The sequence below is a fragment of the Homalodisca vitripennis genome, chromosome 1 (assembly GCF_021130785.1).
Source record: "Homalodisca vitripennis isolate AUS2020 chromosome 1, UT_GWSS_2.1, whole genome shotgun sequence".
NCBI lineage: Eukaryota > Metazoa > Arthropoda > Insecta > Hemiptera > Cicadellidae > Homalodisca > Homalodisca vitripennis.
The window spans coordinates 110,476,379-110,493,544 of record NC_060207.1 but is presented as its reverse complement, the minus strand read 5'-3'; the positions used below and the strand labels follow the sequence as shown (position 1 = coordinate 110,493,544).

Genomic DNA, 17,166 nt, shown 5'->3' with positions numbered 1-17,166 from the left:
GGATTTTTTAAAACTTTCTGGTATGGTACAATCTTTATAGGTTTTGTTATAAATTGTTAGTATTGTGGTAAGTAAGAAATTTGGAGTATTTTTGAAAAAAATCATAGGGAATGCTGCCAGAGCCTTTATCATACTTAGCTTTAATAATATAGTTTTTAATTCAATTTCAGAGAATTCTGCGTCAAAATAATAATCTGCTACTGCCGGCTCCGCATAGCTGACATCACTGGCTAGTAATGGAAGGTTCAATAGATTTTCGAAGGACTTAATCCACTCATCAGTCGTAATCGTAATATTCTCTATATGCATATTAAATGTCTTTTAAATTTATTGATTGCTTGCCAATAGTTCCTTTTATCTTGGACTTGGTTTAGATTTTGAATGATTTTATTATATCGGAATGTTTTGTCCCTACACATGAAGTTTATTTGTTTCCAAATACTCCATCTTGATGCTGCTAGAATTCGTTGTGTGAAAAGTATTAAGTAACTTAAATATGTGTTTTTTTCATTTTAAACAGTCATAATCAAACCAAGGCTGTTTGTTCTTTAAATAATTCTTACGATTATGTATTAATTTGAAATTTGCTGCATTAAATATGCTTTCAGTCACCCTTACATACATTTTCTTGGTTGCCATCACTCAACTCAAAATCTATAAATACATTATTTATTTTATCAACATACGTTCTGTTATTGCTATCTGACCATTTCAATTTAGGCAACCATGGTATAAATGGTACCTCCCCAGAATGTGTCTGGTTAACTTAAACTATACCCAGAGCATAACATTTCCCTACTAAACTTTTGGACTACCTGCTTATAATCTGGCCTCTTATCCATCCATTTGAGCCCATTAAATATCAGATTGTTTCTTCTAGACCGGCTTTCTAGGTCTAAAAGGTTTTCTTGCAGTTGGAGGCACTCAGCATTGTCTTTCAAAATTTTATTCTCGCTAGCTCTTGCACCTGTCTAGACAGGTTCAAAAAATTGTCTTCTGTGTCTAATTTGGAAAGCTTCTGATCAAGCAGACCACTGATTCTGGTCAATTAGTGTGTTAATGGATTATTGAATAACTTACTCCTGTGTTTACTTAATCCCAAATTTAATCTTTTATACTACTATGTGCCGTAAGAATTGCTTTAGAAACTATATTTCAAAAAATGATATGCAAACGTGGTACAGCAACAGTAGTGCCAACCTTATTGGTAGTAGATTTAAGAGAGATGTCTAATTTTAAAGATATAGTTAATAGGTATTGACTTTTTTTTGTAAAGAGTATATTTTCTAAACATTTAAACAGCCAAGTTAAAAAAAAGATTGAGATCTCTTTTCAACAATCAATAAAAATATTGAATATCCTATCTATTACCACATCTGCTCATTCTGTTCTTTATTTTCTTGATCCTGTTAAACAGTACGTCATACCACTAGATTGTTTGTTTTTCAACACGTTGTTGGACCATCCTGTGGTTGCATAAGTGATTTCATACCCTTCTTGACATCAAGGAACATTACTCGTACATTACTTTATTTTAGTGTTTATATAAAATTTCCAGATCCTCAACATTGTCAATTGTATAGCAAATTTCTAAAAGATTTTCATGGAAAAACTTTAGTCTATATAATGTAAAGGAGCTGTCAAAACATATTAGTTAATAAAATTCTAGTCTTAAATTTAATTTTTGTATTGCTATTGATATTATCTAATTTGTTCCCTTATTTATTTATGCTATTATGAGTTAATATATTTATTTTCTTATTTTGGTTTTTGAGGATATAATCCAGTTGTAACAGGTCAAATTATGACATTTGAATATTCGCAGGGAATTGGCAGACTGTGACGTCAATGAATCGGCAGACTGTGACGTCAGTGAATCACATGTTGTCGGAATTGAGATTTATTTAATAACGAAGAAATTTATTGAACTTTATTCGGGAAAAGATTTGATTAATTAAAATGAAGTAAACATAACCAAAATTCGTTTTTACAAAAACATTAAATAGAATTACGCAGAAAAGCCAATTGTGGTATGAATGACTTGTATATTGATGACGTCATAAAGCACATGTTGCTAAAAATTTAAATAAAAAGCTTTGAAAAAATAATAAAAAGAAAATAGAAATACTTAAATTGATTAATTATAGTAAACGTAATAAATTTTGACAATTATAAAAAAAGAATTAAATTAAATTTATAAATTTGTTGTATAGTATATTGAAATTTAATCAAGGATGGGATATTGTTTAGACTTTTAAAATTATCAAAGCACTGCAAGGTGAGTGAAATTATAATATGTGTTGAGAGTGTGACATTTAATAAATTAATCTCGTGGTCACTTGGTTTGACTTTCTTTAAATATCCCTTTTATAAAAAGTGTGGAGTGATGTTAAATTTTGTAATCATTACTTAACATATTTTGGAACCCTGACATACACACAGACTTGTCTCTGGTGATAACACCAGAGACGTTCAAATCTAATAATTTTTGAGTAATACCGAGGGAATACAGCTAGCATTGGGCAAGATGGCGACCGATATCATGATGAGCAACATGGTACAACAACGTGCCACTGGTGACAAGGGGCGTACAACTACATGGTGAGTCAATAACTCTAAAGAACTGACTTTCAGCAAATTATCGCAACCAACGTGGGGGTGACACATAGCAATTGGCGTTATAATCTGCCACTCTCATCAAATTGACATCACTTCAAATCTGAAATACATCACAGTTTGGCCATGTTTTATAAATTTTTGCTTCAATGTTTTGGAATTTATAGGTGGTTTAAGTTCACATTTGCTTTGTATTGATCTGATATTACTGTGGGTTTAATTAAAGAAAGTTTATCAAATTTTTCCTCTTCTTCACTGGGGTGTTTAGCACTTTATGTACATGATAACTATATGATGCTGTTTGTATATGGATAAAGATGTTGGAATTTGGTGTTTGATCCGTAACAGTTGAGTTTCTGAACATTTTGTAAACAAATTTGTCATCCAATGATTAAAAACGTAAATTTTAGAAAAATTATACATTTTTTTTGTTTATTTTGAAGATAAATTTCAACTTAGAGGCTGTTATACAAAATGAAAGTTGAAAATTTGTTGTTAATTTTGATTCCCATTAAAAATATCGTTTACAAAATATCTATAAAAAGGATACTTTTTAGTGACGTATTTTTTGCAATATAGACTAATTCATTCTTAATGAAATTTCAGTACATTTCTATTATATACTGATTAAAAGTGAAACTATTACCAAGCCTTCAATTTTAAATAAAGTCTTGCCAATGGTTGTTGTTGAAATAAAAATAATTTTGTTTACAAACTATTTTATTTACAGTAAATCTTTCATTGTGCGGCTGTCAACCACTGAGGTCCGTAAAATAGGAGAGTGAGGCAACAAAAGGACATTTCGAATACCTCAACTTAGAGAGCTTTACTTTACCACATTGATTATTTGCGTTGAAAGTCACACTAATAAACAAAAAAATAAAACATGAAAAATATACCTTCTTGAGATGTTGCAATTCAATCTGAGTTTGTAAATTGTTATTTACCAAAATTTGTAACTTTGAAAAAAATATTACTCCTAACGTAAATAAAATATAAAACAAAATAATTAATTATTCTACTAACAGTTTAATTGCCTATTTGTTGGTGAAGGGGTGTGTAAAAGTTTTTATGTGTGCCTGTATTTATTTTTTTATTAGGAGGGGAATTTAAATATCTATAGTGTGATATGAAAGCGTGAGGTGTATAAACATCTTTTTATACCAGCAAATGCTCTTGTGCTCACACGGGTAGTACGAGAGCATCTGGTCCCCACTGTCCACCCCTTTCATGTAGGCATTGTACTGTACAATTGGAAGTGGCTTCTCCTTCTCCTGGTCACGTTTATTCACAATTGTCACCATAGTGTTTTCAAACTCTGAGAAAATGTATAAAACAGTCCCTATATAGCACCACCATTACACCTTCTGCGTACTGAGAAAAAGTTTCGCCTTTTTTGAGATTTGCCTTTGTAACCTCGTCAGGATTATGTTTCCTGTCCGTCCTTAGTGTGCCTGTTGCATAGGTGCCTCGTGTTAAGAGCTTGCTTGTTAGTTCAAAGCTATTGTAGTAATCGTCCATGTAAAGAGCATGGCCTTTGTATAATATTTCTCTCATCAAATGCATTACTACCTTGAACGCATGGCCTTTTCCTCCCAAAGTATCATGTTTGCCACCATAGATTATAAAGCACAAACATAACCCCTCAGATTCACTCAAGGGATATAGTTTGATGCCATACTTGTAGCGCTTCCCTTTGATGTACTGTTTGAATTGCAGTATACCTCCACAGTACCATGCCTTCATCAAGGGATAGTTCTTTAGCTGGGGAGTAAACTGACATCATCTTGGAGTTGAAAACTCAATTAGATATTTCATTTTATGATGTCTATCGGTGCTCACAGTATAGTTTCTTGTAAAATTAAGGTACCTAAGAATTATTAAAAACCTGTCCAGCTCATAAACTGCCTAAAAAGTGGAATGTTGTAGAGCCTGTCAGTTTTACAATAGTCTTGATACCTGTTGAGCCTAATTGACCCCATATGTAAAAGCAGCCCTATAAAGATTTTTAATTCAGGTACTGTTAGATCTGTGAATAGGGCTATAAGTGTGATCCTGGTTGTGTCTGGACCACAAAACACTGCAACAAATTTTTGATTTGTATACTGACAGATACGCTCTAGAGCAATGTCAGCAAGCAATAACAAAAACCAATCTATAGGTTTACCTTCTCCGGGTGGGGGGCACAGCAGTTTATTTTCACCTGTAAAAGGTATTCTTTTCAGGCCGGCTGTCACATTGCTCCAGACAGGCGCAAATTCATGCTCGGAATCACTATCGCTAATGGTATCTCCCGTAGCAGAGCTGGAGTTGTCTGATGAGTCATCGTGAAGGTCAGAATCAACACCGTGTGGGGGTAGGGTTTCCCGCCATAACCTCAAAACTTCCCACAACACAATCACGAATACAGTATTACAGTTAACTACTAATAGATTGTCACTGCTACACACACAAAATGAAACTAACAGGAACTTCACTATAATTATCAAAAAATACGATAACTTGAAACTGATCACCTTGAAACTGTTTACCTTGAAACTGATCACGTAAAAGTATTTAACAAGATGAGCGCCAAACGCGAACAGCGATAGATGTACTCCCGAAAAGAGCTGAGCTCACACTGAGGGTGTATGTGCCGACAGTTGTAGTGGCCCTATATCGGGCCGGCCACTTGGCACCACAGTTGCCAGTGGCCCGAAATCGGGCCAGCAGCACTGAACATGTTAAAGGTGAATCTCTACAGCAAGGACAAAATATCACAAGATTTTAATTGCATTTGCAATTCATTAGCAAAGTAGGAACCAAAAAACACAAATTACACTGGGCGTGTAAGTTTAAGTTATCACTTTTACAGCCATCTAAGTAAGATTAGCACTGATGCTAAATGTAGAGCTTGATTTAATTTTAAGTAAGTAGACCATTAAAGGACCAGCACTCATGTACTGCAACTGATACGAGGCGGTCTTCACAAATGTGGCCCAAAATCCAACATAACAAAATATTAATTTAAATGACGTTATTATTAAGTGTGTTTACATTGAATTACTATATTTCAAAATTATTACCAAACATTTGAACAGTCTGAAGATAAAAAAGTCAGTCAGGACTTGCGTAACATTTTAGTTATTGTTTACAAAATTTCAAATTTTTAACTGTTCTTATTTTTCCTCATATTATTGGTCAATATTTTACAAACTTTGTTCAAATAACCTGCTATCTCCTAACGAATAACCAGTAAATACGTAAATGTGGTGTCACAAACTTTGTAACAGGTAAAATTACGACATTTGAATATTCGCGGGGGAATTGGCAGACTGTGACGTCAATGAATCGGCAGACGTGACGTCAGTGAATCACATGTTGTCGGAATTGAAGTTTATTTAACTAATAACGAAGAAATTTATTGAACTTTATACGGGAAAAGATTTGATCAATTAAAATGAAGTAAACATAACCAAAATTCATGTTTTACAAAAACACTAAATAGAATTACGCAGAAAAGCCAATTGTGGGATGAATGACTTGTATATTGATGACGTCATAAAGCACATGTTGCTAAAAAATTTAAATAAAAAGCTTTGAAAAAATAATAAAAAGAAAATAGAAAGACTTAAATTGATTAATTATAGTAAACGTGATAAATTTCGACAATTATAAGAAAAGAATCAAATTATATTTATTCGTGAAGACGCTGATTTGAACGAGAGAGGGGATGAGTATTGTTTTGAGTCGGTATCCATAGTTTTATACGAAGATTCGGTCTTCTCTCACCAGACTTGAAGCAAGGAGGTTGTGTTGATTCTCCTGGGATAGTAGTGATCTGTTGTATAGTGTATTGAAATTTTAATGAACGATGGGATATTATTTTAGACTTTTAAATTATCAAAGCATTGCAAGGTGAGTGAAATTATAATATGTATTGAGAGTGTGACATGGGATAAATTAATCTCATGGTCACTTGGTTTGACTTTTCTATGAATATCCCCTTTATAAAAAGTGTGATGGAGTGATATTAAATTTTTTAATCATTACTTAACATATTTTAAAACCTGAGATACACACAGACTTGTTGTTGGTGATAACACCACAGACATTCAAATTTAATAAGTTTTAAGCAGTATCAAGGGAATACAGCTAGCATTGGGCAAGATGGCGACCAATACCATGATGAGCAACATGGTACAATAACGTGCCACTGGTGACAAAAAGGCGTACAACTACATGGTGAGTCAACAACTCTAAAGAACCGACTCACAATAAATTGACACAACCACGTGGAGGGGATCCGCAGCAAATTGACACAGTCAAGGTAAAGGGCTTTCAGCAAATTACAGCAGCCAACGTGGGGACTTGTAACAAAATACCGCAGCCAACGTGGGGCTGACACACATCAAATTGGCACCAGAACCTGGGCTCTCATCAACTTCTGTGGGTGATAGTATTTATTATATCAAACAAAACATGTTACATAAACATAGGGTGAAAAATATCCTATTTAGCTGTTGGCAGCCATTTTGTATAAAAAATTAATATCTCTAAACTAGTTAAACTAAAGAAACCAAATTTGGCACATAGGTTTGGATAGACAAAAGGAAAATTAAAAAAACTATCCTTGTTATTTTCTTTAATAACAAAAAGGCACATGTTGAAAATTGTTAATGTCAAATAACAAAAATTGGTATAGTTATAAATAAAATAAAATAATTTATTCTCAAGATGTAATGTACATACATATGTATAACAACGTCAAATAACTAATTGACTGAAATAGCCTACTCTATATTGTCTCTTAATACAGTATAAAAATCATGAACACTGCACAGGCAAGATTTGAGTAGACCTAATAAGTTTTTTACACAGTTCTTAAAATGACTTTCTTTTATATCTGAAGGCAATGTATTGTACAGCTTAATTCCTTGAACCTTGAAACTGGATTGGGTACTTGAAAAATTACATTTTGTTATTACTAGATTATTTAATGTTGTTCAAATGATCCTTTACATACAAGAGCACATATAATATATAAATAGAAGGTAGTGTTAATATATTAAGTTTTAGAAAAAGAGGTTTACAGTGTTCATGGTTAGGAACTTACATAGCAGCCTAACTGCCCTTTTTTGTAGAATGAATAGCTTGCTTGCAGCTTGTGAGTAACCCCACAAAACAATCCCTTAGCTTAGAAAACTGTGGACATATGCAGCAGAAGGTCAGAGGAAAATAACACCCTTTAGAGATCTAATTAAGAATATGCCCCTTGCAATCTTAGAAGCAGCATAATCTATATGAGCTTGCCATTTAAGATTAGATTGAATGTATACTCCAAGAAACTTGAGATTGAAATTATTTTCACTGGGCCTATAAGCTTTTATTATTTGTAAATCCTGATTTTTTTCGTTATTAACATATAACTTGTTAGCTGCACACCAATTGTTTATAACCAAAGTCTTAGAACTAACAATATTTTTACATTCAATGTCTGATTTAGAGCTGACTGTGAGCCACCGCTCTCGCCAAAATTGGAAGGCAATTCATTTGTATATTTAATAAATAGAGTTGGACCTATAATGGAGTCTTATGGAACTCCATAATTAACAGGACGAGTTTCCGAAATAGAAACATTTAAATAAACATATTGACTCCTATTGGAAAGGTATGACTTGAAGAAATTTACAGCAAGCTGATTAAAATCATAGTAGCTCAACTTACTTATTAGTATCCTATGGTCGACCATGTCAAAGGCTTTAGAAAGGTCGTATGATATAAAATTAACAGCATTTTTCAGTTCCAAACTCTCAAAACAACCATTTACAAAAGACTGAACTCCATCAGTAGTACTCCCTTTGGCCTGAAACCCAAACTGATAGTTACTAATTAACTCATTAGGTTCCAGATCATAAACTACCTGCTTATGAACTATAGACGTTCCAAGCCTTTGACACAACTGGAATTATCGATATTGGTCTATAGTTTCAGATTTGATCTCTAGGCCTCTTCTTGTGTACAGGAATAACTTTATTAACTTTCAATACATCAGGGAAAATGCCAGACTTAATACATTCATTAAATAAGTATGTTAACAATTCACAAGTATAGACAGCACATAATTTAAAGATTGGAGCATTGACACCATAACTAGATGTTCTGTTATTTAAACTAATTATAGCTGCCTAGACATTTTCTTCTTGGATGGTAGTAGTTTTGTACTCCTCCTTACTTGAACAAGAGCCCTAATATCAGACATGCTGGCTTTATGGGGTAAAATTTTTCATTTTGCCAAAAAAACATTAAAAAATAGTCAATGTTTTAAGAAAACCACTAAAAACGGGAACATTGTACCAAACGATTAATATCACCTGAAAAATACATATCTAAAAGAATGTCTAAGTAATCTTGACTGGGGCGTGCTGTGTGTAATAATTGTAATGTAAATGTTATTGTTAAGTCATTTGTAATATTTTAAATGTTTATTTTAATATGTATTGTCCAAAAATATCTGTAAAAATGTAAAACCTAAGAGAATTAACAAGGGGAAACCTGGTTTACTCCTGATTTAAGATGATGAGAAATCAACTTTTTTAACTTTGTATGGACAATGTGAAGGATACCTTCAAGTTTATTAGATAAGGCACGTTTTAAGAATTTTCAAAAAACATTACAGACAGATATTACAAAGGCCAAAATTGAGCCAAATAGCAAGATGATTTTCAAACTCAAAAAAAATCGTTGTAAAGCTGGAAATTGGAAAGTTGAAAAAAATGAATGTAATCTGATAATTTTTTCCTTCTGATGTCACAGCCACCAATACCTATTAGACCCCCTTCCCTGGCTGCCTGTGCACCCCTGACGCTCTGTTCCCCCCCCTGGCTGCCCCTGGTGCTGCCCTCCCTCCCTGCCCTGCTCCCCTCCTGCTGCTCCCTCTGCTGCCCTGCCCCCCCTGCTCCTGCTCTCTCTTTCATCCTGCCTGCCATCTGCTGTGCTGACTCTGCCCTTCCTGCCTCTGCTGCCCTCTGCTCCCTCCTCTGCCCTGCTCCTTGCCCCTGCCTCTCCCCTGCTGCCTGCTTGCTCTTGTCTGCCCTGCTGCTTGCACTTGTCCTCCTGACCATGCCACTGACCGGCCCTGCCCCTCCTGCCCCCCCCCCTGCCCTGCCCCTTTGCCCCCCCCTGCATGTCCTGCTTGCTGCCCTTGTCCTGCCCTCCCCCCCTCCTCTGCTGCCCCCCACCCTACCTTCCCGCTGCCTGCCTGATCCCTGTCCTGCCTGTCTGCTCCCTGTCCTGTGCTTGCTGCCTCTCCTGCCTGCCTGACTCTGCCTGTCTCCTCTCCTCCTTTTGTGTTTTCTGTGCCCCCCTTCCTGCTCCCCCCCCCTCTGCTTGCTTGCCCCTGTGCCCCCCTGCACCCCTGCCTTGCATGCTGCTGCCCCTGTCCCTGCCTGCCCCCTCCCTTGCCCTCTGTTTCCCCCTCTGATCCCATGCCCCGCCCTTCTGCCTGCTCCTGCTGCTGCTGTCTGCTCCCCCCTCTGTGCTGTGCTGGCCCCTGATTCCCCTGCACTTGCTTGATCTTCCTGCTTTGGCTCCTCCTCCCCTGACCCCTGCTGCCTGCTGGTTGTCTGTTATTTTTATGATTTTTTTGTGTATGTGGCAGTAAATCACAAATAATAACCTCTTGCTTGATTTTTTAGCAAATTCCCCTCAGCCTACAACCAACTAGAGTTTTCCATGGAAACTGATGTATGATACTTTTGTTAAAATCTGTTTGTAAATAAAATGAGTATTTCCGTTGTGAGGTGTGGTTGGCTTTCAAATTATTGTTTTAAAAAAATATTTTGATGTAATTGTAGTTTTCCACTTACCTATGTTATTAATTTAATTTTATCTCAAGGAGTTTACCCAAATTGTCTTAAAGTATCTAAAATTACACCGTATTAATAAGACAAGGAGATGTAAAAAAATCCAGACAATTATCGTCCCATTACATTGTTCCATTATAAGTAAAAATTATTGAATCATTGTCTTGTAGGCGTAACTCTAGGAAATTTTGTATATAATAATTTGCTATTTACATAACAATTTGGTTTGGGTTTAGACCTAACCATTCAACTATTGATGGCAGTAGAAGCAATAGTAAACTTTGTTCTCAATGGTTTTGAAAATAAACTGGTAGTAGGAGCAAGTATGATTGATTTAAGTAAGGCGGCTTTGATCGGTTTCACATGGCTTATTGTCAAAAAATGCTAAAATAGTATGGAATTTTGGACAAAGAGCGGCAATTGTGAGTAGTTACCTTACAGATAGAAAAAACAAATAGTTTGTATTTACAGACAAGATTCTCAATTTTAAATGTTCAGCTGGGGTACACATGGTCAGTACTGGGACCTTTCTTTTTTTCATTTTTGTTACTGATTTTAGGTTATAATGTTTCATCTTTTTCTGTTCTATATTGCAGATGATACAAACCCTTACTAACTCTGTTTGGATATTTTAGATGGGAAAAATCAACTTATAACATTCATTAACAGCAAAAACAATGGTTCTTGCTAGATGATCTGTTAATATATTGATACTAAGATCTGAACAAATAATATTTACTTTAAAGAACCCATTTATCGGATTGTAGACTATGACTTGTTCAAACCTGTAAAATTGATTGGGTATTCATTTAGACAGCAAAACTTGTTGGACAAAAATGTTAATCATCTCTCATGTAAGAAACTGTCCAGAGTTTACTTATCTTTTATGAAAGTTGAAGGATTGGTGAATCTGGATGTTTTGTCATGGATATACTTTGGCCTTTTCCATGACTTCTGAGCTATGGTATAGTCTTTGGGGTGGTTCTAGTTCAGGCAAAAAGTGCTTTTATTTGGCAGAAGAAGGCTCTATAGAATAATTAAACGGACTAGGCCATGTCTGTACTTATATAGTAACACTTTTCAACAACTTAATATTATTGAACTCTTGCATGTATTACATTTGCTGTAACTCTCGATTTATGTTAAGAAAAACATTAGTAATTTTCAATCAAGCAAATTCAATAATGATTAAAATACTAGACAAAAGAAAGTCTTGTTAAACATAATGTTAGGCTTAATAAGGGTTTAAGATTGTTTTAAGTATCATACAAAATCTTTGTTATACAATAAACTGCCGAATGTCTCACAGATCACTTCCTTGTAATAAATTTAGTTGTTACTATTGCTAAGGGGCCTTTTAAGAAGTAAGCCATGTTTATACGGCAGAAGAGTATATGAACTGTGATATGGTGGACTTGCACCTTAATTTTTGTATATAATTCTTGACGATGCCTATTGTAACTTGTTTACTTAATGGAAAATAAAGTTCTTGATTCTTGATTCGTCTTCAAATTTAATAAAATTAAAATCAACAGACATGGTCATGTTGGAATACCTGTTAAGATAAAAAGAAAATATATAATCACTAGCGGGGATATTATTGCACGTATCTTCAACAAACAAAATATTCATTAAAACTATTGGGCCCCAGTGTCACGGAAGAACTTACTGATTTACTATTAGGTCTGGCTGCTTGATTTATTAAATCCTGAGCAGCTTTGCTCTTACTTACAGCTCTATCAAGTACAACCATTATTAAATATAAGTTTGGCCTTTCGAATTTCATTCTTATACACTTTTAATGTACTAGACACCAACCATTTAAACAATTTTATGACAATTCCAACGGTACTTGTTTCAACAAATTCAATCAATTCATAAGCGAGCATGACCACTTTACAGCTACGCTTTTACAAGCCGGGAGTTGCAAACATGTTACAGTTAAGAGGTATCAGTTGTTTGTTGCTCCTGGCTCGTGCAAGCCTACCTCATGCTCACTTATGCATTGACGGATTTCATTGGAAAAAGTACCGTTGTAATTGTTATAAAAATTTCAAAATAGGTGGTATATACATATTCAAAAATAAATTAAGAATTGTCCTTCAAATGTTACATTAAAAAAGCTCTAAAGGTTACGTGTAATGTTTATATGTTAATATTTTCCATATGACCCTTTTTTCATGCATCATTGTGCGTTTTTATTGAAGCAATCTGATGTAGCAGATGTCAGTTTTGTCATAAGACAAAGTATAATTCACAAACAAAAATGTGTACCAAAGGATCATTTAAAGGTATGCAACTGTTAATAAAGGTGCTCTATTGTATTTAACTGGTGAATATGGATTAACTTTTTAAGTATTAGAAGCGGTGTACAAGAGGCTCTACAGTCATACCACATCATTCTGTTACACTCACAGGGCTAATAAAATGCTACAGGTTCAGTTGGACATGTTTAGTGATATTGTATCAGTTATAATGGCTTAATTTTGTTTTCTGAAATCAGTTCAACACTTAATCATGATTTAAATAAGAAATAAAAATAAATAATATACCAATATTATTAAGTTTGATTTTAATTACTTTAAGAGCCTTGTTCAGTCTTATCATTTATATTATAAAAATGAAAGAAATTAACAAATTTAGTTAGTAAATAGACGTTTATTCAGGAGAAGCCAGGACGTTGAACTTGTTGCCTGCTGCAACACTAATATGAGGTTCTTCTTCTTCCTCAGAACTCTCGTCTGCCTCCTCACTTTGTTCTGACTCCTGTTTAGTCCCTTCCTCATGTTCCTCTTCTGAGGAAAACTCATCCTGGAAGTGATGAGGGGCTTCTGGAGAGAGGGCATCTGGAGAGAGGGCATCTGTGTTAGCAGCTTGGATCCAGAGGATATTGGCCACGTCTTTATGGCTTACCCAAAAATCTACAAATAAAATACTGCATTCATTCAAAGAGAAACCAAATGTTCTAATACAAAACATTTAATGTCAATATTAACAATTTTAAATTAGTAGAACAATGAAATTTCAAGGTGGACTGAATACAAAAGTGAACTTTGTTCTATATTCCTCTGTGTAGAAAGCTAATGGTTAGTTGAGAGCTAATGGTTAGTTGAGACTTTTTTCATCAATCTAGTAAGTTTGCTGTGTACATTCCTTTGTTAGCTAAGAGGCTAATATATCGGAGAGATTTGGGACTTATACGTGATAAAAGGTGATCATAATTACTAACAAAACATGAGCTGTACCTTTCTTGTGACTATAGCCAGGAGGTCTGAGGCAAAGAGCGATCTTGCCATCTAGCGCCATCTGCAGGATGTTGTTAGCAGCCCTGTACGAGTCCAGACGTGCAGTCCGGGCTGTATGGAAACCTCGCTTCTGTGCCCATCCTACATAGTCATATGCATATTACATATAAAATATTCTGATCCTTAAATATTTTCTGATTAATATTGAAGACTAATAGGATTGAAGAATAATAAAAATAAAAATACAGTTTAAAACAATATATGGTTCACAATAAATGTTGAAATATCTTTAAATATAAAAATTGTATCAATTTTGATGATTGTAATGAATTAATGCTGTATTATAAAAAGAATTTCTTTAACTTTTATTTTAGGTATCTAAATACTACATATTTGGAATCAATTGAAATCTTTTACACTATAGATGTATTTCGTTGATTTGAAATACATCAAACAATAGGGCTCTGCTCCAGGCTCTCAGGATCACCTGACGAGAACACAACTACAAAGTAATAAATTACTAGACAAGATGTGATTCAAGTCACAACGTGTTCATTAATAGTCATGGACTACGAACTTCATATATGTTGCACTATTTGGTTTGAACAGTTTGAATACTGTCGAACGATCATCACATGTGCAAGGAAGTCGTTCAAATGAATAGTTAATCGGAGAACTGATGGGATTTCTACCAGCTGTCATCCAGCCAATGCCGCTGTGACAACGAAAACTGATATGCACAGTAGATTTGGCCGTCTGCAGACTGGCAACAACATTAAGCTGCATTTAGACTGGCAAGTAAAGTTGTGAGAGAATTTGTGCAACTACCACTGTTACATAATGTGAACAAGAAGTACTTGCTGCAGGTGTATCACAGGTTGTCGCAGAAGCAGTTAATATGAAGTCTCTTCACACATGGCAGTGATGTCTCGGCAATGTTTATAGTTAAAATTTTAATAACCGACACTGTTCTCCAGTTCTTGCAAAAAAATGTCCGACACTAGTTGTGGTAGCGGTTACAAGAGCTCTTGCGACCGATAAGACAAGCATTTATTACTGTCGGACACAAAACTTACACAACTTTTTGCCAGTGTAGACGTAGCTAGTTCAGTCGAGGTTTGGATGTGACTGTGCTATTAAAATATAACATTTCTTTCTCTGTTTTCGTATGTAATCTGATGTGCAATCGGAACGTGTGTGTGAGGAGCAATCGTACATAGACCTTCCAAGATCTCAGCCTCGATACGAGCAGTAAGCAGTAAGCAGTGACTTAAAGTTTAATATTTATATTGCACATATGGAGAACACTCGACTCTGACCTTGACAGACGTGGGCAGCATGGCGGTAGCGCCAATTCCAGACATTAACCCTCCGAGTGGTGAAAGACGCTGCAGCGTCTATTAAATCTCGTTCGCGAGTGGCAAAGACGCTCTAGCGTCTATTAACGCAAGTCTCTCTTGTTCCGGTATTTCCGATGTTATGCCGCGACTTAAACGCTATATATTAGGTATGGTTAGAAAGACCAGATTCTAAACTTTAATTTGATATAGTATTTAGATATGCTGGTACTAATGGAACTCTTACAAACGGTTCATCCACCTACTGTACTACCTCCTGGACCAAGTGTAGGTCTTCTTCACGGGATTGCTTATTTACCAGACTTTGTGCAGTGTGTGTACACACCAAAAAAGGGGGTAAAAGTCACTTCTGGTGCCCAACTTGTAATTTTGGGGTTCATAGGGAGTGTTTCCCTTACCTGGAACATTATTGGAGGCCTCTCAAACTAGGAAGAATGATGAGGAATGAGGTTGGCTCTGATACTGACTAAAATGCAGTAAAAAACGTGTACATAAAAGTTTCGATCAGCAAATAGTGCGTTGTTTTTAGGAATAATACATATAACGGACACATATTTTTGTTCAGAATTAAATTTTAAACAAAATGGCTATTTTGGATTTGTGTTAAAAAATTAAGTTTAGGAACATTTACTCAGCCTAATATAAAACAAAAAAATTTGAATTTTTATTTTTGGAATTCAACCCATTGGTTTTTTACACCAATCCAAGGTAAGTGTTTCATATTATTACCATTCTACTCTGTGTGTTATGAAGTTTAAATCGATGTATGATATGTCATACTTATATAATATACAGGATTTTATATAAATTTTCTTTTGCGAACATACAAAAGCAGTAAAAATGTCCCGCCACTTGGAGAAAAAAGTACCGCCACTCGGAGGGTTAAATTGTTCCACTAACTAACTTAATGTTAGCTGATTGGTTATAACAATTAAATGCCATTAAAAAATTATGTAACGCTTTGTTCAAAACATGTTTTAGAACAATATTTTAACATGAAGTATTGATACACTGCATAAGCTAATATAAAAGTTGTGGTTAACTGGAGAAAGTTTTTTGTGATTGTCTTCTTAGTGAGTGTTTATGTGGGTCAGCCCTGGAACTGACAGCTGGTCATTTTTCTAAAATGCAAAGGTATTTTCTCCGCTTTTTTTCTTTTAAAAATCCATTTAAAATGTGTTATTTGATATTAAATAGTTTTTTAAACTACAGACTAAGGGTACTATATTTCCAAAAGGTATAATGTAATTTTTATTTTTTTACATTTGTCTATGATTTTAGATACCTCAAGGGTAACAAAAAACCTAAAAGTATAAAATCTAAGATAGCCAAAATGTAGTAAATATTATGCGTAATTTTTTGGATAGTAATAATTGAAACTAATACTACTCTTGACTCAAATGAGAAAATATTTTTTCATTGTACGTTGCTTAGCAACAAAAATGAGTTTAAGGCATACTTGTACCTTAAAAAAAATGACTTACATCATTTAATTTTGAATTCTAGACAATGTACATAATATTTGGCCTATATTGGCACTTAAGACCTCAAAGCACGGCATTCACAATGATCACGTTTTAGAATCATGGCATTCATCACAACTGATTACATACAAAACTCGTAAACATGAAACTCAGGTCATGGACAGCAGAATGAAAATGTGAATACAAGTAGGCTGTGAAATGTGTATCTGACAATAGACAAAACTCTTTATTTCATGAACTTTGAGTACAGAAATGTCGTCAAAAGTTTGCAAGAGTTGGAACGATGAATCCATGTACGAAATTAGTTTTGATCTTGAAAAGTCGGGTCTTCCCTCCACCGAATGTACTCGTCGATTGAGTAAAGGGGTCGAACTAGGAGCCAGTTGATAAGCCGCTGTCTCATATTCTTGATTGGCCCTGGAGTTTTTAGCTCATCAGGCAGGTAGTTGGCAAGTTTGGCACCGATGTATGAGGGCTTCTTCTCATAGAGTGCCAGTCTGTGATTGGGAAGAACATAGTCGCTACTGTTTCTTGTGAAGTGGTTATGTAGGTTGTTTCTTCTGGGGAGATCTTGACGTGCAGCATGGAGGATTACCTCAAGAATGTAGAGAGCTACCAC

The 17,166-nt window shown here is 34.9% G+C and overlaps 2 protein-coding genes across 3 annotated transcripts in view; one reads left to right on the top strand and one right to left on the bottom strand.

Moving 5' to 3' along the window:
* Positions 1–9,402: 9,402 nt before the first annotated feature.
* LOC124375212 (wiskott-Aldrich syndrome protein family member 1-like) lies at positions 9,403–9,918 on the top strand. The gene has a single exon (XM_046833333.1). The coding sequence runs from the start codon at positions 9,403–9,405 to the stop codon at positions 9,916–9,918; it is 516 nt and encodes a 171-aa protein (XP_046689289.1).
* A 2,979-nt stretch (positions 9,919–12,897) lies between these two features.
* LOC124369083 (guanine nucleotide-binding protein-like 1) overlaps positions 12,898–17,166 on the bottom strand; it is a 33,325-nt gene continuing 29,056 nt past the window's right edge. For both annotated transcript variants that reach the window (XM_046826806.1, XM_046826815.1), the window contains 2 exons: positions 13,706–13,846; positions 12,898–13,381 (listed from right to left, as the gene is read on the bottom strand). In XM_046826806.1, coding sequence (XP_046682762.1) covers positions 13,119–13,381; positions 13,706–13,846 — 404 coding nt within the window. In that variant the 3' untranslated portion in view covers positions 12,898–13,118. The remainder of the gene's footprint in view (positions 13,382–13,705; positions 13,847–17,166) is intronic.

Coding starts and splice junctions, on each gene's coding strand:
- LOC124375212 (XM_046833333.1), top strand. CDS start 9,403: ATGTCACAGCCACCAATACCTATTAGACCCCCTTCCCTGGCTGCCTGT.